At 46.3% G+C, this 22,399-nt stretch overlaps 1 protein-coding gene across 2 annotated transcripts in view; it reads right to left on the reverse strand.

The window, feature by feature from the left end:
• Positions 1 to 3,132: 3,132 nt before the first annotated feature.
• LOC110312198 (H-2 class I histocompatibility antigen, L-D alpha chain-like) overlaps positions 3,133 to 22,399 on the reverse strand; it is a 32,389-nt gene continuing 13,122 nt past the window's right edge. Inside the window, exons 1-7 of one of the 2 annotated variants that reach the window (XM_029471029.1) lie at positions 7,732 to 7,810; positions 7,259 to 7,528; positions 6,672 to 6,947; positions 4,870 to 5,145; positions 4,626 to 4,742; positions 4,414 to 4,446; positions 3,888 to 4,054 (exon numbers count right to left, since the gene is read on the reverse strand). In XM_029471029.1, coding sequence (XP_029326889.1) covers positions 4,050 to 4,054; positions 4,414 to 4,446; positions 4,626 to 4,742; positions 4,870 to 5,145; positions 6,672 to 6,947; positions 7,259 to 7,528; positions 7,732 to 7,804 — 1,050 coding nt within the window. In that variant the 5' untranslated portion in view covers positions 7,805 to 7,810 and the 3' untranslated portion in view covers positions 3,888 to 4,049. Of the gene's footprint in view, positions 4,055 to 4,413; positions 4,447 to 4,625; positions 4,743 to 4,869; positions 5,146 to 6,671; positions 6,948 to 7,258; positions 7,529 to 7,731; positions 7,811 to 22,399 lie in introns of those variants that run through there. The other variant, XM_029471030.1, reaches the window with a different exon arrangement.

The raw sequence follows: 22,399 nt of genomic DNA on the forward strand, positions 1-22,399 counted from the left end.
AATAGGACACAATGGACAGTGATGGTGGCCTTGCATAGCTGGCTTTGCAATGCTACATTGGCCTCAAGTCTTCATCTTCACTGATCTTTGCTTTGTTGAGAGAGTCATGGCAGAGAACTTCTCCTGGTCATTCCTGCTGACTCGTGCAGATTTGGTGGAGGCCTGGCAGTTTCTGCTGGGTCCTGACACAGCCGATGATTTGGGTTTGCTATCCTGACCCTGCAGACCTGGACTGCTGGTATCCTGAAAAGTGGAGATTGAAATTGCCCCAAGGAACTCCTTCTCAGTTGTGGGGCAATGGGCTATGCACAGGCAGCCTGGTTTCCTGTTGAGCCAGGCTTGAAGTCTTGAAGCCCTGTGGGACCAGATGAGTAGTAATTTTCATCTACATGGGACAGTAGGTGTTCCCTCATGTCTCTTGGACCCCTGGCTCCTGTTGAAGTTGCTGCCCCCATAGCTCCCACAGGAGAAGCTTGTGGCTAGCAGTCACATAGACAATGTCCCAAGCTTCTGGCATTCTGGCTAGACTCCTCCACAGTTACCTAGCAACAGCAAGATAACAAGCCCACTATAAAAGGGGCTGTTTGGCCCCTCCTCGCTCTCTAAGCTTTTACCTCTCTCTCTCTCTAAGTCTTCACCTTTCTTACTCTCTAACTCTCTTTCACTCTTTCACTCCCACACTCTCTCTATGTGGCCATTGCTGGTCTCTCTCTCTTTCTACCTTTTCTCTTTCCCTCTGCCTTTCTACAATAAGGCTCTAAAATCATAGACTGTCTCTGAAGGACTCTCGCCTGCATGGGAACCACCCAGCGCCCCTCTTTCCCCCTGCCCTCTCTTCCCTTATCTCCGGGGCTGAGTGTGGCCCCGGGGCCCCTATTCTGTTCTCAGTTCCTCTGCCATAATCCAGCGTGGGATGCCAGAGACTGAGAACCTGGTACCGGGGGCTGCCCCTTGTCCACCCCCCACCGTGTGGGGTCAGCAGCTTTACAAAGCCAGCTGCATCTGAGAAGGACTTCCCACTCTAACCCATGGGCGTGATATCAAGGAAAAGGGGGTGAAAAAAAGCTAGCAATCCCTAAGCAGAGAAATCCCATGACAGTGACATGGCTCAGCCTGCCAAGGGTGGATGAGAGGAGCTAGACTTCTTTAATAAGTAATTGGACCTTTGATAGAGTGCCCCCACACCCACTCTTGGCTTGCAGGAACAACAGAGAAGCATCTGGCAGGACAGAGGTAAAACAGAAATCTAGGAAGGAGCTAAAGAGCCCTCTTGGTATTGGAGGAGCTCAAAAGAGAGGTAGACTAGCTCAGAATGACACAGATAGAAAGAGATTTCTAAATAGCTGGCATTTTAGTTGTAGATTTAGGCTTATAAATATGTGTATCATATATAGTTAGAAAATAAACTTTCCTTTCTGAGCTGGCAAGTTTTACCTAAGCAAATGCCTCCCTTGTCTTTTTTTTTTTTTTTTTTGTAAGAATTGTTTATTTATGTATATAAGTACACTGTAGCTGCCTTTAGGCACACCAGTAGAGTAGATAACCATCACAGATGGTCGTGAGCCACCATGTGGTTGCTGGGAATTGAACTCAGGACCTCTAGAAGAGCAGTCCATGCTCTTAATGGCTCAGGCATCTCTCCAGCCCTTGTCTCCTGTGTCTTTAGTGCTATAAATATTAGAGGATTTAAATGGTTACAGGCCTATGAACAGGACTTTCCCCTCCTACAATACAGAGCTATGCACAATGCAGAGCAAAAGCAGGCCTATGAGCAGACTTTAAGAAAGACTATGCTGGCCGGACGTGGTGGCGCATGCCTTTAATCCCAGCACTCGGGAGGCAGAGGCAGGCAGATTTCTGAGTTCGAGGCCAGCCTGGTCTACAGAGTGAGTTCCAGGACAGCCAGGGCTACACAGAAAAACCCTGTCTCAAAAAACAAAAAACAAAACAAAACAAAACAAAACAAAAAAAAAAAAAAAAGAAAGAAAGACTATGCTGAATACTGCACCCTGCATGCCCAAGTCAGGGATGAAAGTCCCAGGTCCACAGGATGAAAGTCCCTCCAGCTGGGGGTGGAGATTAAGAGACTTCAGGGAGTTAACTCCAGAACACAAGGTGCTTAGATAAGATAGTCCAGGTTCAGGAAGCTGTACCCATTGACAGGAGAGAGAAGCAACATTGCTATGTTGTTATCTCAGCTGTGGATGTGCTCCTGAGAGATGAGCAGTCAGACCACACCAGACACCTGAGAACCCTGGGACAGACACTGGAAAGAAAGANGCAGAAATCACAACAGGAGCATGGCTACAGGGAGTGCCAACGCCACCTTCATGACTGCATCATTAGAAGCTAAAGCAAATGGGTGGGAGGAAATGTAGTGTGACTTATCTTGTGCACTGGGCACGTTAAAGTTTCCCCAGTTGAGTGTAGACTCTCCAGCCCTGAGGGCTCATAATCCTGGGGACAGGTCAAGGCTCTGGTCTTCCCTGTGTCCTTGTGACCACAGACTCTCAGCATGTGCCTCGTAGTGAGGGAGAGAGCAGAAGCCAAAGGTGACAAAATCAACGAGTGACCTCATCAAAGATCACAACACAGTGACCACACCTGGGCACAACCATGTTCACACTCAGCTCCCACAGCCTCATCCTGTCCCAACAGATACACACAGCATAGTGACAGAGATTCTGGAAGGTTCTCCATCTGCCATGTGGTTCTTCAAAAAACAAACAAACATAAAAAACAAACCTCCAAGTATTCTCAATCCATCAATGTAACAAGCAATAAACCCTCAGGTCAAGATGTTAAGAATCAAGGTCCCATTCAGATTCTTATTCTCAGAGTGGAAGTGAGGAGCTGCAGCTCAGGGCAGCATGGAGCTGGCAGGATGCAGATGCCCCCTAGTGTTTGGCTGGACCAGCAAGATTGGCTGTAGAGGGGAAGACAGGGCAGGGCAGGGACAGGGTCCTGGTGTGCAGGGACAGACTGGGCTCCACAATTCTTCACACTGAGACCATAGGATCACAGGGAACTACCACAGACCTCCCGAGTGGTGGATGGGGATCCCTGGAATGAGGGTCCTCCAAGCTAGGTGGGTAAGGATCCGGCAGTTACAAACAGAAACAAACACAGAGGCACTATGAATCTGAGTGTATTTTGCAGCTCTCAAGCAGGGGTTTTTAAACATTAAAAGAGCAAATATTACAACACTGAGAAGATGTGTACAGTGAAGCAATCACAAATACCATCATTATCATTATGCACAGGAAAGCACAAAAACCATGCAAACATTACAACTCTGTAAAGATGTGTTCAGTGAATCACAAACAGAACAGGTGACATCACGAGGAGTAGAAATGATTGAAGTATAACAACTCTAAATGAATATAAGCAGTGGGGCAGTCATCCAAGGCTACTGGCTTATGTTCAAGACATGTTACTAAATCTTTATGGTCAATTATTATTTAACATCTAATGCCTGATTGTTTTTCAGTGCTTAAATTTAAACTATGTTAATTCTTTCTATTTAAGGCTTTCTTTACCACATGCCAAAGCCCACCTCTGATAACACACATGTAGCCACATGAAATTTTATTGTTGGAAAAGTTTTTATCTGTCATAATACTATTATATAATTTTGTAAATAATTTCTAAACTAAAGCGTTGGTTTCCCCAGATAAGGTCATGTTAGTGACCCCATCTCTAGGGATGGTTTCTAACCCATTACTTTCACTTAAGATCTTAGCCTAGGCTACCAGGAACATGCAAATAAGAAAAGGAATAAGAGAAAACAAAATAAAGCAATTGCCATGAGAACTAAGGCTCAATATAATCCTCTGGCCAAGAGTTCCACAACTGATTCCAGGAGGCCTCCTTCTTTTGAAATTTTCACCTCAGTCTGTGGAACTTGTCACATAGATGCTACTGGGGTTGGTGTGACAGAGAACATGAGACACCATTTTCTATAGAAAGCTGATGTCTAAAGACTCTTGATGTCACAGGAGAGACCTGAACACACTGGCTGTCACTCAGTCCACTCCAGGCAGCTGTCTTCATGCTAGAGAATGAGAGTCATGAACCATCACTGTGAAGTCAACATCCCAACAACCCACAGCTCACTCACAGGAGATTCTGGGAGTCCCTGAAACCCAATCATGTCCACATTGCCCCTCCCCAATCAGGCACCAGAGTGTCACCTTTACAATCTAGGAGAGAGATATCAGAGCTCTGGGGGCTGTCCCTGCCTAGGGTAAAACAAAACAAATGTATACGTACATGTAAATGTATGTATTCATATCACAGTACAACTCAGGCTCCCAGGAGATTATTCTGAAGAAGCTATTATGGATTCCCAGAGCTCCTAACATCTCCAGCTTCACTCTAATGGCCTCAGGACAATCCTGTCCCCACACTAACCTGGATCCTGAGCGTTGTCTCTTACTTTTCCACCTGTTGAGACGAAAAGCTGTGAGAGATCAAGCAAGATCTTGACTCTAGAAAGTTCCCAGAAGTGACAGCAGACCCAGTTAGAGACAGTAGCAATGAGGGGTGTGACTGTGTTTCCCATTAATGAGCAGAGCACTTTCTAAAGCAGGCTGAGAGAAAACTCACACCCTGCTCTTTCCTACCTGTGTTTCTCCTCATCATCATCACAAAAGCCACCACAGCTCCAATGATGATCACAGCTCCAACAACAACCAGAACAGCAATGATAACCATGTTGGAGACAGTGTATGGAGGAGGCTCTGGGAAAGACAGGTACAGGAAATGTAGGTGAGGGTCATGACCTTAGCTCTCAGCCCTGACCAGCTCAGGGTCTGCAGAAGTCTCAAGCTTTCCCTGACCCCAGTTCAGCACCCACACCCTCCTTACCCCATCTCAGGGTGAGGGGCTCAGGCAGCCCCTCATGTTCCACATGGCATGTGTACTTCTGCTCCTTCCCAAGAGGCACCACCACAGCTGCCCACTTCTGGAAGGTTCCATCCCCTGCAGGCCTGGTCTCCACAAACTCCATGTCCTGGGTCAGCTCCTCCCCATTCAACTGCCAGGTCAGGGTGATGTCAGCAGGGTAGAAGCCTAGGGCCCAGCACCTCAGGGTGACATCACCTTCAGATCTGGGGTGATGGGTCACATGTGCCTTTGGGGGATCTGTGTGGAAGATTTAAGAAATCCCACAATTAACAAGACAAACTGAAACTACACAAGACTCAGTTAAACCAATAATAACAGTGAACTCTGTGTCTGTTTGACACTACACTGTCATTGCACTAGTGACCAAAAGCAGAGCTGGTCCCCTCAGCACAGAACTGCACATTTTCTTTTGGGATTCAGAAGCTAAGAGGGAATCCACATGAGCCAGTGGGTGAACATGGTCATCCTTATGTGATGTTCAATAGCATGAGAGAGGTAGTCACAGAATGGAAGAGGGAATGGCAAATAAGTAATTTAATATGTGTTTGAGTTCATATCAAAATTAGGGTCATATGCCACTGGAAGGGTCCCACCAGTGAGACTCAACCACTGTGGTCATCTTGCTGACCAACATTAACCGTCAGTCCAAGAGAACAGCCATCACAAAGTGTATAGCCACAGAAGCTGACTCTCAGTCCCTGCCTCTAGGGGACAAGGTACAGGTGTGTCACACAGGATCCCTGGAGTGAGCTCTGGACCCCAGTGCAGCACTCACTGGAACACAGTGGGCTCACAGGGTTTGTGATCTTCCCTCTCACTCAGCCCTGGATTGCAGAAGACCCTGTCTCTCAGAGTCCAAGTCCTGATTCACTGGGGGGAGCACTGTAACTTGTGGGGCAGAGGAAGAGCAGGAGGCTTCTGGATGTTTAGTTCTGACAGGAAACAGTCTAAGTTCACAAGAAATCTCCTTTAACTAGAACTCTGATTTATCTTGTCTAATTATCCAGGTTAGCAGTCTCCCCTGGCACCTGTGGAGACTGATACAAATGATAATACGAGGGCATGGAGAAACAGGATCACTCCAGTGCAGTCAAAAACTGACTAGAAACAAAATAACACCTTCAAAAAAAAAAAAAAAGTAAAGAAAAATGAAAGAAGAAAAAGAAAAGAGAGAAAAAAAGAAAAAGAAATTCCATGATTTATAATTTTCCAGGGTACCCCTAAGGGCTCATGTGACCATTCAGCGGTGTAGGAATAGAGAGAATTAGGTTGTGGAAGGGATGCAAACCCCACAGACAGGGAGAGATCTGTGAGAATGTATTCTTTGAAAATTCTAGAGACTGGGCAAATTGGCCTAGGTTAGGGAGTCCATGTTTGTTATCAGGTAAAGGTGACTTCCTGTCTTGAGGTGTAAGGGCTGACACACTCAGCAGGACAGGAGTCAGTGTCCACACACAGTGGGTGTGGGCAGAGAACCTGGCCTGGGAGAGGCCATGGCTGACAGAGGCTGCAGGGGAACTGAAGGGAGCAGCTGTTGTTACCTCAGGGAAATTCTCTCCTTCCCTCCTGAGACAGCCTGGGCACTGTCCAGGGAGAAGGCTGAGCCCTGGGAGAGTCAGTGCAGTCCCTGTGATGAGGGATCAGGAGACCCAGGGTCACTCTCTCCCCTCTGAGACAGGGGCATCACCCCAGCTGAGGGTTTCTTCTTCCCCAGGACTGAGCCCCAGGACTGAGGGCAGAGGGAGGAGCTGCCCGCATCCCACCTTTGCGCAGCAGCGTCGCATTCCCGAACTCCAGGTATCTGCGGAGCCACTTCAAACACTCGCCCTCAAGGTAGTCCCTGCGCTTCTTTGCAAGATTAACCTGCTCCAACTTGCGTCGGGTCTTTAGGGCCGCCAGGTCCGCCGCTGTCCACGTTATCAGATCCTCGTTCAGGGCGACGTAATCGCGGCCATCGTAAGCAGACTGCTCATACCCTCGGAGTAGGCTCCCGTCTGGCCCCAGGTCACAACCAACCAACCACTGGAAGGTGTGAGAGCCTGCGGGATCCCGCGGTCAGCCCCGCCCACCCGCCCCGCTCCCGCCCACCCGCCCCGCTCCCGCCCACCCGCCCCGCTCCCGCCCACCTGCCCTGGCCTCCACCACCTGCCCCGCCCTAACCCCAGACTACACTTCTGTCCCCTGCTACCCGGCCTACCCGGCCCCGCCCACCTGCGGACTCAACCAAACTGAAAGGGAAACCGATCCAAGGTGGGTTCTGCTCCAGAACCTCTGACTTGGGACCCGGGAGGTCTCTGGCTCCTGTGTCCGGACGTGGAGGGGTCGTGACCTCCTACCTGGGGTCACTCACCGCCCTTGCTCTGGTTGTAGTAGCTCAGCGCTTTCCTCAGGCTCCGTCCGAAATTCTGCTCATTTTCCTTGGCGATCTGCGTGTTCCGCTCCCAATACTCCGGCCCCTCCTGCTCCATCCACAGCGCCCGCGGCTCCATCCTCGGATTCTCCGCGTCGCTGTCGAAGCGCACAAACTGCGTGTCGTCCACGTAGCCGACGATAATGAATCGGGGCTCCCCGAGGCCGGGCCGGGACACGGCGGTGTGGAAATACCGCAGCGAGTGTGGGCCTGGGGGCGGCGCGCGGTGAGACCCCGACCTCCACCCGGGGCCCCGACAGGGTGCGCGGGCCGGGAGGGGAGCAGGGCGCGGGGCTCCGGACGCGGGTGGAGAAGGGGCGGAGGGTCTGTTGGGCGAATTGGGGACGCGGCTTCCCCGTTGCCGCCCCCGCCCCTCCCTGCAGACGCTGTTTCCCTCCTGACCCCACACTCACCCGCGCGGGTCTCAGTCAGTTTCAGCGAGGCCGCCAGCAGCAGGAGCAGCATTCGCGGCGCCATTGCCCCCATCTGGAATACCGGGAAACTGAGGCCCTTGGCTGTGTGGACTTTATAACCAAGGCCCACAGAGTAGCTGGTTGGTTTCCCAGGATCCTGCCACCCAATGGAAATGAGTCCTGCCAGATAATTTCTGCTATCTCTGGAGGTCAGATCCCCAGGAGCTATAAAGTGGTGCTGCTCCAGGGCAAGGGAGGGGCAGGAGCTGAGCTGCAGGAGAGGGTGGTGTCTGCAGGGAGCAGAGCGAGGCCCTTGTGCACCTGTGTCTTAGTGAGGGTTTCCATTGCTGTGATAAGACCCCATGACCAACAGCAACTTGAGAAAGAAAGGGTTTATTTCAGTTTACACTTCCACATCACAGTCTATTATTGAAGATATTCACAGCAGGACCTTGAGAGGATTCTAAAGGAGGAACTGAAACAGAGACCATGAGGACCAGTGCTAATAGCATTGTAGTTCATGGCTTGCTCAGCCTGCTTTCTTATACAATCCTTGATCACCAGCCAAGACCACCTGGAGTGGGCTGAGCCCTTCCATACTAATCATTAATAATAATTTTAAAAATGCCTTATAGACTTTCCCAAAAGCGTCCTGGATGGAAGCGTTTCTCAATTCCAGATCCTCTTCTTATATATGTCTCAGTTGGTGTGGAGTTGAGAAAATGCAAACAGCACAGCCTCCTGTTGCAGGGTCACTCAGTGAGAGCTGAGGGAGGAGTATGTGTGAGTTCCTCCCCCTGAGCTGAGCCAGGGACCTGCCCTGTGGATGGAGGCCCCATGGTAAAACAGTGGGAATGCAAGGAATGGGAGCACAGTGGATTCCAGCTCCATTCCTGCCCCTCAGTCCTGAGGACCTGTCTCTCCCTTGCCTGTGTTTGACAATATTTATATAACCTCAGGAGGGACTGATAAAGTCAGGGCAAGGGAGGAGATGGGGAGAGAAATAGGGACAGTTTCTTACCTCAGAACAGGGCAGTCTGATTTTGGGGAGACTGAGGAGAGGTAGGTAGGTAGGTAGTTTGCAGATATGCAGACATTCAGATAGACAGAGAATTAAAAAGGAATGAGAAGTGCTCTTCCACTCTTTGGACATTGACAATTTCCCTTCTTGCTCAGACTTCATGCAGCTTCAGGTCCTGCTCCAACAGACACCTGCCCAGCTGGGAAACATTCAGGGCTGACCCTGTGGGGCTTGTTAGAGTTCTTGCATGGATCAGAAAACCATGGGGTTTTGCAAAGGTCACACAACACAACAAACTTCATGTGAGAGATTTATTGGGGGTGGGTAGTGAGTTTGGAAGAGAAAAAGAGGGGGCTGTGGAGACCTGAGCTGGATAAGGGTACACAACTTGTGGCCACAGTAGAAATGTGTCACATTTGGTGGCTGGTGATGATGTGGCTTCTGGCACTGAGAGGCTCAAAGCAGGCTGGTTCTGGAATGTGGGTGGTCATTGGTTGACAGACATCCCTTCCTCTCATTTACTACATATGGTGAGAAAATGGGAAGGGGTGTCTGGTGAAGCAGAAATGGGGTTACTGAGCTCTTTAGAATCCTCCTGTTGTCTGGGGGGGTGTCAACATTTTGGGGACCCACAAAAGCTGGGATGCTGGATAGGTTCAAAAAAAAAAAAAACATGCTGTTTGCTCACTGTCCAGGCTCTGCAGGACCACCTGCAGCTGGGGAATGCAGATGCATCTTTCAGTTGAACCATCATGGGGCAGGTGCGTTGAAGCTGTCTGGTATGCAGAGTCCGAGGAAACACCTGGGAGCTAGCATTTTACTGAAGCCTATCTGTATATATAAGGATCAGAAGGTAATGTTAAGGAGGCTAGAATAATTTTTTTCTTTAGGATTAATGTTTTAAATGCTTAGGCTTATTAGTTGGGGGTGGGGCATCCCAAGACCACAGAACAGGAGAGGAAAACCCTACCCTTAGGACTAAGCTGAACAGGCAGGAGATGAAACAGGCTGTTGATTGACAGTTCTTATCTGCAGTCCATTTGATCATGAGAGGTGGATTCAAGTAGATTCTTTGAAGCTTAAAAGAATTTTAAAAGTTTAGAAAATGAGATAAATTTTAGACATGTAAACATACCACTGTGGGTTCTGTGCTGAACTTCACATTGTAAAAACGGCAGCAGACTCATGCCTTTGAATCTTAGTAAAAGTTTGTGGTCTCCGAAAGTGGGTTTGGAGGTAAAAGCATGAACATTCCTACCTCTATCCAGAACACAGGGTGTATACACATTGGACAGATATTTTTAGCTCAGTGAAAAGCACTTTTAAGTCCATGCTTAGAAGACAACCATAGGAAATTCATAATCTTGAGCTTGCGACTATAATAGCAATTACTGATTATCATAGCTAGATCAATAACTCATCAGAACTCCATTGATGAATGTTAAAACTCTGAAATTTTTAGCTCTTAATGTAACAATAGCATAGAGAGGGAAGATCTAAAACATTTTTCATTTTTACATACACCTTAAATCACTTTCTTATACCTCTACAAACTGCATTTATACATCTTAAAGCACCTCCTTAGACCTTTATAAATTGCATTTAAAACACGTTTGACCTTTATAAGTTCCATTCAGAGATCTGAAAGCACACTTTTAAGATCATTGTAACTTACTTAACATTTCATATCCTTAGAAGTTACATAAACTTTACATTTTTTTCTATCCAATTATTTACCACAAGAAACAGGTGGTTGGTTACTAAGAGCAAACATCCTGGTAAAACAACTTCCTTTACATAAAGGAATAGTAAACCGTTACATTGAAATCTGTTGTGTGAATTTTTCTCTTCTTAGAACCTGGTAACAATGTGATCAGTGTAGAGACCCAGTAGCAACTCTAGGACAGTGTCCGTGAGTTTTGCACATGCAGAGAACTGAGAAGCACCTGAAGCCTGTGCTGTTGCTCGCTGATAAACTGACAAAGCTCTCCCTAGTCCACACCACCAGAGATCTGGGAACGATGAATTTCTCCTGAGAAAACAGGAAGTACAGACCAAGCAGTTTCCAAATCTATTAAAAATGACAGACTTATCCGTTACCTAGACAACCACTGACCTAGTCTTAATTTCACTGGGGACAGAGGACCCAGGGCAACATCAGACTTCCCTGCCCAGTCCAGAAGATCCAAAGCAAGGCCATCAACTTCCCAGTGTCCTGCTTGTCCAGTTTGGACAGGGTCCTGTTGACAGACTCGATGAAAGGCAGGTTTTCACCCAGGCAGTCTGGCTTTGTCACCTTTAAAGCAAGCTCCAAGTGGAGTTCTTCTCTATCCCATCATCATCTGAGAAGACCTGGGGGGTCACTTCTAGTAGCTGGGGGTCTCGGTCATAGTAAGCTATTTCCATCATTTTAAATGCCATATTCAGCAGATCTATGAAAAATTTTGATGACTGCTAGCTACTTAGTATAGCTACACTGAACAAACTTTCCTTGTTTCTAGTAACTTGTTTTAGGCTTAACTTAGCAAACACACTGGAGGCTAATTAAACCTTGTTCCTGTTCTTAACTTGCCTGTGTTAATTGTCCTCCCAGTTTACAGTAAGTCAGTAACTTACATAAGATTAAGATTTTTAAAAAGGATTTATTTATTTTATTCATATAAATACACTGCAGCTGTCCAGACACACAAGAAAAGGGCATCAGATCCTATTACTGATGGTTGTGAGCCACCATGTGGTTGCTGAGAATTGAACTCAGGACTCTGAAAGACCAATCAGTGCTCTTAACCAGTGAGCCATCTCTCCAGCCCCCAGATTTTATAACTTTATCTCTGTTAAGTTTGAGCCTTAGTAATTTCAGTTGAAAATCCTTTATCATCTAAATTAAACATAAATGCCTTAACTTTAGCCATAAGGGACTGGTGTCTTTTATAGTTTACCAATACAGAATAACACAGTTTTTGTATGACTCAGTTTCTCAAAATAGATAAACCTTAACAAGATGAGCAAGGACAAAAAGCTAGACAATTATTGCTGTGAAGTTGAGTATGTCTTAGAAATATAGAACATATTAATCAGTATTCCTTATTCAAGTATAACTGGCTGTAGAGGTGGCTCAGAAGTGAAGAGCACTGCCTGCTCTTCCAGAGGATCCAGGTTCAATTCCCAGCAACCACACTGCAGCTCACAATGGTCTGTAATGATAGTTCCAGGGATCTGACACAATCACAAAGACATGAATGCATCTAATGCTCATATGCTCATAACATAAGATTTTAGAATAAAATGCATTCCTTATTCATCAAACATGTGTTGTGCTTATCTACATTTTATATCAGCTTGGTGCTGAGCAGTTAGCAAAGACATAGGAGGATAGGCATCCAACTTAAAGCAGTGTTTGCTAATTCAAGAAGATCCTTATAAAATTAAATTTTTATTATCACATACAGTATATTCTAAACCAGTGTTGAATCACATATGCAGTATGTTGTAACAAATGTAACCTTAAATTTATATCTTCATATAAAATTTATACCAATCAGAAATACTTGAGAGTTGTGGGTACTTCTTTAGTCTTCAAAGAGATAGAATGACATACAGAAATCTCATGAGGACAAAAACGTTTTACGGTTATTATTTGGCGACATGTGGTGAAGTGATGATGTTGGTGAACTCACACGGCATCTACTCTTTAACCTTAGTAAGGACGGCTGCCAGTCATATGGCAACTTACATACTGATGATGTCATCAGCCCAGATGAAGGAGAGACACATAGTCGCTGTCTTGAAACATCTCTTTTCATGGTCTGTTGTTTTAAAAACAAAATCCCAGTCACTCAGTTTTACCAGTGAAGACAAAGGGGCCATGTGCTGGGGTGAAAGCTTGCTGGCTAAGTGAGGCAGAGAAAAGTCCTTTCTACTCCACCAAGGTCTCAGAAGGCTCCTCCTCTTCCTCCTCTTCCTCCTCCTTCTTTTTCTCCTCTACACTGTCTTCAATTCCCTCCAACTCAATCTCCCTCCTTTCTATTTCCTGTGTGTCCTATGTTCACCCCTGTCAACTGGTTGCATGCTGTTTCTCTTGACCTATGGTTGAGTTTAATTAATATTGTTTTCAGAAAACTCTTGGCTTAAAGGTGTCTGTTAGGGCTGTGCAACTCCACAAGCAGAAACAGGTTTTCTTGTTCCAAGTTCAGAATCTTGGGCTACACAATGTAATTAAATATCCTGCCACATTTTCCCTTTTGTCTGAATAATAACTATTTCTCTAATATCAATAAACTAATACTGCTATCTGCTAAAAATTACATTCACAATGTCAAGTCCTCTTGTATTTGGCAAGTTTGGAGAAAGTATTCCACTATCTATCTAATCTTGTTGAGTGCAACTCAAAACACTTTCTGTCATAACTTATATTTAGCAACCTAAAAACCTCTTTTTAAACCTTAAAACGTTTTCTTAAATCCTAAACAATTTAGGCTTAACTGTGAGAGTTAACCCATCAGAGACCTGAGGGGAACGAATGTTATCAACATAGACAGGAAGTGCAGAACAAGCAACTTCTAAAACTGTAAAAATGACAGAGACTGCTGGCTGCCTGGACAGTCACCAGGCTTCCTCTGGAAGTTTGGGGCATCCATGTTTCCAGGCTTCTGACCCAGAACATCTGACAGATTGTTCTTCAAAGCAGGAAGCATGAGGGTCTTCATCTCTATGTAGTCCTGGCAGAGTTCAGCACTTGAATTCCTGTTCTTTCTTTGTCCAGTTTGGACAGTGTTCTGTCTGCAGTTGAAGCAAGGGCAGTTTCTTGCCCAGTGGCAGCTTGCCACATTTGAAGCAAACTCCATAAGGAAGTTCTTCAATTTTCATCAACTTCCTTGAAGTAGTATGGGTGTGTTGACACACATAACAACGAACTGACACATTTCATTGTTTTTAAAAAAAGGCTTAAATTAATAAAAAATCTTTAATTCATCTTTAATTGCTACAGTTTATAGATCTCTAAGGTTTTTGAAGACTAGTACCTAACAAAACCAAACAAACAAAAGTTTGATTAACTACTAACTTGCATTTTACAATTTTCTTAAACAGTTTGTAATAGGAGCTTTCAAAAGGACTAGTACTTCCCATTGCAGTTTTAAGAAGGACATAGGTTCTTTAATACTATGTAGTTGATACATAGTATGTTGTAACCAAAATATAACCTTACTTTGTATCAGTATACAAGATCTATATGGATGTAAGCAAATACAACATTAATTTTGTATCAATATACAAAGATCTATCCCAATGTAATCAATAAACCTTAGTTTTGCATTAATATACAAAGATCTATACTAATGTAATCAAATACAACCTCAATTTTGTTTCAACATAGAAAGAGCTAAGCCATTGTAAGCTACTATAATTTTGTAACAATACACAATAATTTTGTATATTGATACAAAATTGTATATAAGAACAGATTGAATAATTTACCCCTGTTTTCTATTATCCATATATTATTCCAGTATCTCCCTTTTCTTGTCTATGTAAAAAAAATTTTTAAGTGTAACACAGTAAAACTCTTTTCAATAATGAAGCTATTTCTGCCAAGCTTCCCACAATGTCCAGCTTGGTTGAATTTGCAGTCTCAGGACTCAGTATTTTTCAGTTCAGAGTTCTATACAATGTTCATGTCAGTTTCCTATGAACTCAGGAATTTGAATATCCTGAGGAGTTTGTAGTCTGAAGCTGATCATTGGGTGGTGTTTGCTACTTTAGCAGCAATCCTGTCTATGTAGAACATAGCAGTCAACCAAAGGTGTCCACTGTTTGCACAGGACCTGGCAGCAGAAGAGGCATGGGGCAGTTAATCCCAGTAGTTAGTGTTAACACAGTCCAGGCGAATTTGCAGTGGGCCGTGTCATCCTTCTTCTTGGAAACCTAAAAGGTTACTGTTAGGAATTCTAAAAACCTTATTCATTTTAAATGCTATAGTCAGCACATCTCAGAAAGGTTTCAGAACCACTCTCTCTTAAGTACATTCAAGGTACATAATCCTTGTTTCTGGTTACTTGCTTGAGACTGAAACCTGGAAACACACACAGAAAGCAAGAATAAGATAATTTCTAGAATTAGTTTCTACCCTGTATGACTACTGGTATGGTGATAGAGAATTTATGTATGCACAATATTCTTATAGAAGTTGTTGTAATATTCATATCCTAAGAAAAGTGTTAGAGAGTAACTGAAAACCAAAAGATTATGAGATTGGTGACAATAGAACAGCCCCTTATTTTCTGTTTTTCTCTGTCCCATACCAAGTGGTTCTTCTGATATGAGATGGAGATATTGGATTTAACAAGCATGTGTGGGTTTAGAGGAGGAGAGACCCAAACTCTAATGCTAAAATCCAGCTTTAATGTTTAACTGAGATCATATAAAGATCATTTGCAACTTCTGTTGGTAGAGGGCAGAAGAGACAAGATGGAGGTGGGCAATACCACTTGGCCAATTTGACTCCTTTTCTTGGGACATTTTCTCTTGATGAACCATCTTTTTCTTCAGACGTTTCATTTGCCCAGTGGTCTCCAGATTCCTCAGTTGCATGCTTTTATTCACCTGGAAGGGGAGAAGCAACACCCTGCCCTAATCCTAACTCCCAGGGCTCCCCATTTTGGCCATTTATATCTTTCCTAGGTTTCTTGGCAATAGAAAAAATTGAATCCAAGTTACATATAACTACACATAGAGTTGAATCAATACACTACATTGCAGCAAATTAAGATTACCTGTTATGAATATTAATTATAACCCTTTAGTTTTAAGTTTAAAGCCAAATTTTGATATATACTTTATTAGTTTTTTTTTTTAAGATTTATATATTATTATAAGTACACTGTAGCTGTCTTCAGACACACCAGAAGAGGGGGTCAGATGAAGTACACCGTAGCTGTCTTCAGACACACCAGAAGAGGGGGTCAGATCTTGTTACGGATGGTTGTGAGCCACCATGTGGTTGCTGGGATTTGAACTCTGGACCTTCGGAAGAGCAGTCGGGTGCTCTTACCCACTGAGCCATCTCACCAGCCCCTACTTTATTAGTTTTAAACTATACCCAATGATTATTCAAATTTACATATAGCTTATACCATAGTCTTGAAGAGATTTTTTTGAGAACAGAATACAGAGAAATTGTAGAGATAAAATATTTTTAGGAGTGGAAAATAGAGAAAGTACAGAGTGGAGAAAGTTTAGACGTAAGATATTTGGGATCACTTCTATGTGTAGTGGAAGTTATTATTTGGGAAATGTTGGAAATCAGTTGCACCAAATTTTTGCCCATTCATTTGCACTGAGAACAAGACATTGTAATAAAACCTGATTCCACCGATGTGGAGAGAGAGGATTGTAAAACCAATTTAGTGTAGAGGGAATTTCTACAGCTCTAAGATGCCTCTCTTTAGCTCTGCTCTGCCTCTTCACAGCAGATCATCGGTGTTGGTAATCTGAAAACTACCCACATTCCACTCTTTGGGTGAGAGGTAAGGAAACTCACAATGTAGAGGCACAGGAAGAACAAAGAAAGACAGAGCAGGTAGCAGAAAAAATATAGCTCAAAATAAAACCCAACCCAGGTGAAAAGGTCCAGTGCAGGGATGGGTACCTCCACCTCCTAGAGTACCAAGACTCAGGGAAGCACTGGGGCCAACTGAGAGGGATCACTCACCAGGTGCTGGTGATGGATGGAGGGACAGAAGGTGGGTCTGCTGTGGGTGGAATGGAGATAAGGGATAGACACATGTAACTTGGTCCTTGTAAGAGTGCACAGGCCCAAGGACAGCCTACCAAACCACGGCTCCAATGTTAGGTTTTGGGTTTTTTTTGTGGCAATCAGAGAACCAAGGGTTGCCTCAAAGATCACACCCCCATACAACCTCAGGAGAAAGATTTACTGTATATGGAGAGTCATATTAAAAAGGCTTCCTCTGAGCAAGAATGGAAGAGAAAGTGTGTGCGGATGACAGTAGTATCTTGTCCAATTTTTGGCTGGTGAAGACTTAGCTGTTGGTGCTGAGTGTCTGAGGGCAGGCTGGGAGTCCCCTGGTTCTGGAATGTGGGTGGATCTAGGTTTACCACAAGGCTGGTCTGCTCTGAGGAGTCAGAGCTGAGCTGGAGAGTGACATCAGCAGAGGGACAGGGATGGTGCCTTGGGTCTGGTCTTAAAGAGCACTAGGGTCCATCTTGCTTCTAGGTGAGGTGACTGGTGGATGGATGGGGACATAGATGACAGAGACTAGGAAATGATGAGTCTTAGACACTGTTCTATTGCTGTGCAGGGCCACCATGAACAAGGCAGTTCTGAAATACAAAGCCTTTAATTGGGGCTTACTTATGGTTTCAGTGGTTTAGTCCTTTCTCATCATGGGCGGGGGGGGGGGCAGCAAGTAGGCAGGCAGGCATGGGGCTGGAGCAGGAGCTGAGAGCTCATCCTGATCTATGGGCAGCAGACAGACCTAGACTGGGCTGGCATGGCCTTTTGAAGCCTCAAAGACTGTTCCCTGTGAAACAATTCCTGTATCAAGGCCACACCTCAATTCTCCTAAACCTTTCAAAATGTCCTGTTTCCTGGTCACCGTCTTCAAATGTGTGTGCCTACAGGAACCATTCTTATTCAAAGCACCCCAGAATGTCAAGAATTAAGCAGCAGCATCTGCCACCATCAGTCCAGACTGAGGTGAAAGATTGTGGAGGGGACCCCATGTCTCTCTCCTTTGGGACTCCCCATTTTGTGGTACACAGAAGGAAGTGCTCTTCATGTTCAGTGACCTCAGATCCTCCTGGGAAGGCAGTGATGGCAAGCACGTATCAGGACTCCTCTGACAAAGCCTGAATCATTTTCTAGCCTTCTCTGTGGCAGGAGTGGACCCAGGGTGCCCTGGAAACAGAATATGAGACCCTAGGGTACCTCAATCCCTGGATGCATGGATCCCTGTTGGAGCAGGCAAACATTTATCCATAAGATCTTTGCCCTGTAGCCTTGTGCATGTGCACAGCTCCTGTGGAATGTGTTGGGTAAGCTGTGAGTGTGAGCTCAGGAGCCAGTCCTCTTCTTCCTAACCCTTCTCACATGGTGGTCCTCTGTGCCTGCATTTCTCTAGGCAGGGCCAGAGGTGTCCCAGGAGTGTGGGGATGCAGCCTCTCCTGAAGGAGTGCTCACCAGCTCCTCTGTCTAACAGCAGAGGGACTGTGCAGAAAACAAGCTTAGTGTCCTGCTGTGGGCTGTCCTGCTGCTGTTTGTATTCTGATGTTAATTCTGCTTCCTCACTGGTTTGCAGCCAGTGAGCAGTCCATCCTGTACTCAGGTGATCTCATGTGATCCTGCTCCCCATTTTAACTGGTCAGTAGAGACTGGAGCCTGTGGTTGGGCAGTGGAAGGGAAAGGTGGGGCTGGAAGTTTGAGAGTGGGGGCAGGTAGGGAGGCAGAAGAGGATGAGAGGGGTAGGAGAGAGGAGTGAGAAGGAGGAGGAAGAGGAGGAGAAGGAGGAAGAGGAGGAGAAGGAGGAAGAGGAGGAGAAGGAGGAAGAGGAGGAAGAGGAAGAAGAGGAGGAGGAGGAGGAAGCCATAAGGGACAAGAACCGGGTGGCCAGGAGAAACTGCAAGTAACAAGGGGTCTTATAGATGGGGAATAAGTTAATATAGTGTTAAATCTGCTCAATCTAAGCATACAGCTAATAATTATAATAACTGGATTGTTTGGGTTTTTGTTTAAAGATTTATTTATTATTATATCTTAAGTACACTGTAGCTGTTTTCAGACACACCAAAAGAGGGCATCAGATTTCACTTTGCGGGGTTGTGAGCCACCATGTGGTTGCTGGGATTTGAACTGAGGGCATTCAGAAGACCAGTCAGTGCTCTTAATCACTGAGCCATCTCTCCAGCCCCTGGATTGTGTGTTTTTTAAATGGGCTTTTTGCGGTTGGAAATTCCAGAAAGTGTCCCAGATCTTCCATCTCCACACATGACAGATGACACCAGCTTTGATTTCTTTCATTATCCCTTAGGGTTTGGAGTGGTGGTTTCTTGTGCCTTCAGCCACACTGCTGGGCCTGGATAGGCAGCCCGGTGAGTGTCCAGTGTCCTAGGAAACCAGGAGAGGATGTCAGACGTAGAGTTGGAGTTACAGGCTCTTGTGGATCTCCTCTCCCATCCTCAAGGAGACAGGGTGCTGGGTCAGAACCATCACTCTCTGGAGGAACAGCAAATGTTCTTACCTGCGGCCGTCTTTCCAGTACCTTAAAGATATTATTTCAGAGAGTTTGTAAAACTTTGATGGCCGTTACAGGTGTCAGGCAAAGCAAGGCTCTGGCTCTGGAAAGGGCTGTCCGGGCAATATTTAGCTTCCTGGGGTCCTCGGGCCTTGGTTTGTTGGGCCTGGTGTGGTTGGTCTCATTGGTTTCCCTGACTCCAATGCTGTTCACACTTCTTCTCCAAGCCGTCCCTCTGAATCAGGAACATGATCTTTACCCTGGGCACCCGTTGTGCTGTCATCTCACCAGCCGAGCTCGAGGACCCCATCCTGGTGCCCATACTGCGCAGCGTGGAGAGCAGAGGGTATGAGAGGCAACCCTTCTCTGGCCAGAGATCAGTTCTCTAAGTGTTAGTTTGGGGCCATGGACTTAGAAGTGGGCAGAAGGAGACTGGCTGGGGTGTAACTGTCAGGAGGCAACAGTTGAAGTGGATGTGGGGGCGGCAGTTAGTGGGGAGGGCTTTTCTTGTGACCTGGGCCCCATCTTCAGTGCCTGTTCAGGGTGCTCTTCCCTGCCTGGAGGTTGGTTGTGTGGTCTTGTGAGCTCTGATTACTAAGCTGTGCTGAGTCTGCACATCCACGGGGTCAGTGGGAGACCCATCCGTGTGTCCCTTCTTGCTCTGAGATCATTCTGGCAGTCAGCCCAAGTCACTCAGCTCATCCATGGCTGTGGCAGTTCCTGGAAAGCATCAGTAGAGTCAGTGAGTCAGGATGTAATGTGGGGTTTTACCAACTTCTGAAATGGAACCAGCATCATCCAGGTGACCGTCCACTCCCACCCTTTGCCAGTGTCCCATGATTGTCTGTTTCCTCACTCTTTCCCCTGGGCTCTGCATCACACGAACACCCTGAAGAACAACAATCATTTGTGCCTGAGATTCTGGTGAAGCTCTGACAGCTCAGGTCACCATGAGTCTGACACTGACTCTTCCCTGTGCAGGGGGCACTGACCCAGCTGATCCAACTCTACCATTGCTTCCACAGGGTGCTGTCCCAGCCCCAGCTCCGTGCGATCCCAGCCAGGGCCGAGCTCATCAGCATCCATCACCTCATGGTGGAGCTGAAGAAACACAAGCTGAACTCCTGATTCAGACTCCCCGGGGCCCTAAGCTCCCATGGACTCTCTGGGTCTCACACTGTCACCTGGGACCCCCTTCCCATTCCTTTTGTCTCCACGGCTTCCACACACCCCACTCAGCCTCCATTGCCAGGATTCTGCCTCAACAGAGTGCGTCCAAGGCTACCACCTGGACTCTGAGTGAGGTGACCTTCATTTCCAGTCTGGTCAGCTCCTCTGCTGTTCACTCACAGCCTGTGAGCTTTCACCGCCCCAGCCTCTGACTGACCCTCAGCTCTTAGGGTAGTGCAGTGCAGGCCACCCTTAGCTGATCTGCTGGCTGAGCTGGAACAGTGACATCACCTCGTGGCAGGGCTCACTCTGTGACAATAATAAGTACTTACAGTGCTGGGACTGTGTCCTCTCCTTGTCCCTGGGCCTTATTAATTCTCCAGCATGTCTTTTTTTTTTAATTAGATATTTTCTTCATTTACATTTCAAATGCTATCCCAAAAGTCCCCTATACCCTCCCCCTGCCCTGCTCTCCTACCCATCCACTCCCACTTCTTGGCCCTGGCGTTCCCCTGTACTGGGGCATATAAAGTTTGCAAGACCATGAGGCCTCTCTTCCCAATGATGCCCAACTAGGCCATCTTCTGTAACGTATGCAGTTAGAGACACGAGCTCTGGGGGTACTGGTTAATTCATATTGTTCCACCTATAGGGTTGCAGACCCCTTCAGCTCCTTGGGTACTTTCTATAGCTCCTCCATTGGGGGCCCTGCGTTCCATCCTATAGATGACTGTAAGCATCCACTTCTGTATTTGCCAGGCACTGGCATAGTCTCACAATAGACAGCTATATCAGGGTCCTTTCAGCGAAATCTTGCTGGCATATGCAATAGTGTCTGCATTGGTAGCTGATTATGGGATGGACCCAGCATGTTTTTATTGTAGACCTAGTCTGTTCCTGGTGGGCATCAGGAAGATGGTGGGATAGTACCCTGAGGTCTGTTGCTGCTACTGGCTGATGGGTGGTATAGTTGCTCAGGAGGGGACTGTTTGTAGCTGTCCAGGAGGGTGACACCTGCCACAAGGCCTGGTAATGTGGTAGTTTTGGGTGCTGTCCTGAGGGCTACCATGGGAAAAATCTACCCAGATACTGATATTGTTTGTGTCAGTCTCTAAGTGGCTGTCACAGCTCCTTTGATGGTGGAGGGCCTGTAACACCTGCAGCCATGAGTCGAGGCAGGGGTGGACCTGGCTACAAAACAGATCCTGTCATTTTCATGTGACCTAGACCCTTCCTCTGGGACCCTCTGCCTCACCTCTGTACGGAGTTTGCAGATGCCAGAACAGTGGTTCTCAACTTTCCTAATACTGTGACGCTTTAACACAGTTCCTTGTGCTGACGCCAACCTTAAAGTTATTTTCAGTGTTACTTCATAACTGTAATTTTGCTGCTGTTAAGAATACTAATATAAATATCCGTGTTTTCTGATGGACTTAACAACCCCTGTGAAAGGGTTGTTTGAACCCCAAAGGGGTCATGACCCACCAGTTCTAGAGTGAAGGTAGATGCTTTACCAAGTTGTTTGGTTTTTGAGACAGGGTTTCTCTGTGCAGCCATGGTTGTCCTGAACTCACTCTGTAGATCAGGCTGTCCTCAAACTTAGAGACCCACCTGCCTCTGCCTCCCAAGTTCTGGGAATGAAGGTGTGTTTCTCCATAGACTGGCAACTTTGATCAAGTCTTGAACAAAAGCTAGGCTCGTTTGTAGACCTGTAACCCTGTCTAATTAGGGGCCAGAAGCACTGGATGGAAAGCATGCTTCAGTTACAGAGTAAGTTCAAGGCCAGCCTAGACCACATCTTAAAAGTAAAGGCTGGGATACAGCTCAGTGGCAGGAAGCCGTCCCTAGGTTCCATATACAGCGTGGGGGGAAATTCCAGGTGAAAGACGCTGTCAAAGAAAAAAAGAGTGATTTGAGGTTATTTCCTTTACCCCTTACACTTCTCAGGGCCTTGGCTGGGGGGCCTAAGTCCACCCAGACCAGGCCCTGGGAATCCTTGCTCCTTTCTCACTTGTTACAACTTTCCCACCTACTCCACCACCCCCTTCCAGGTGTCAGTCCTGGGGCCCCAGTCTTCTGACTTTACCTTACAGCCCCGGGTGTTCTGGAACTTGCTATGTGGTTGAAGAACGCAGAGATCCGCCCTCCCGAGTGCTGGGATTAAAGGCATTCCCAGAGACAAACCCAGGACCCTTTCTTTGTGTAGTCACATCAAACTCAGCTGGTG

This window comes from Mus caroli, chromosome 17 (genome assembly GCF_900094665.2).
Source record: "Mus caroli chromosome 17, CAROLI_EIJ_v1.1, whole genome shotgun sequence".
NCBI classification, from domain to species: Eukaryota; Metazoa; Chordata; class Mammalia; order Rodentia; family Muridae; genus Mus; species Mus caroli.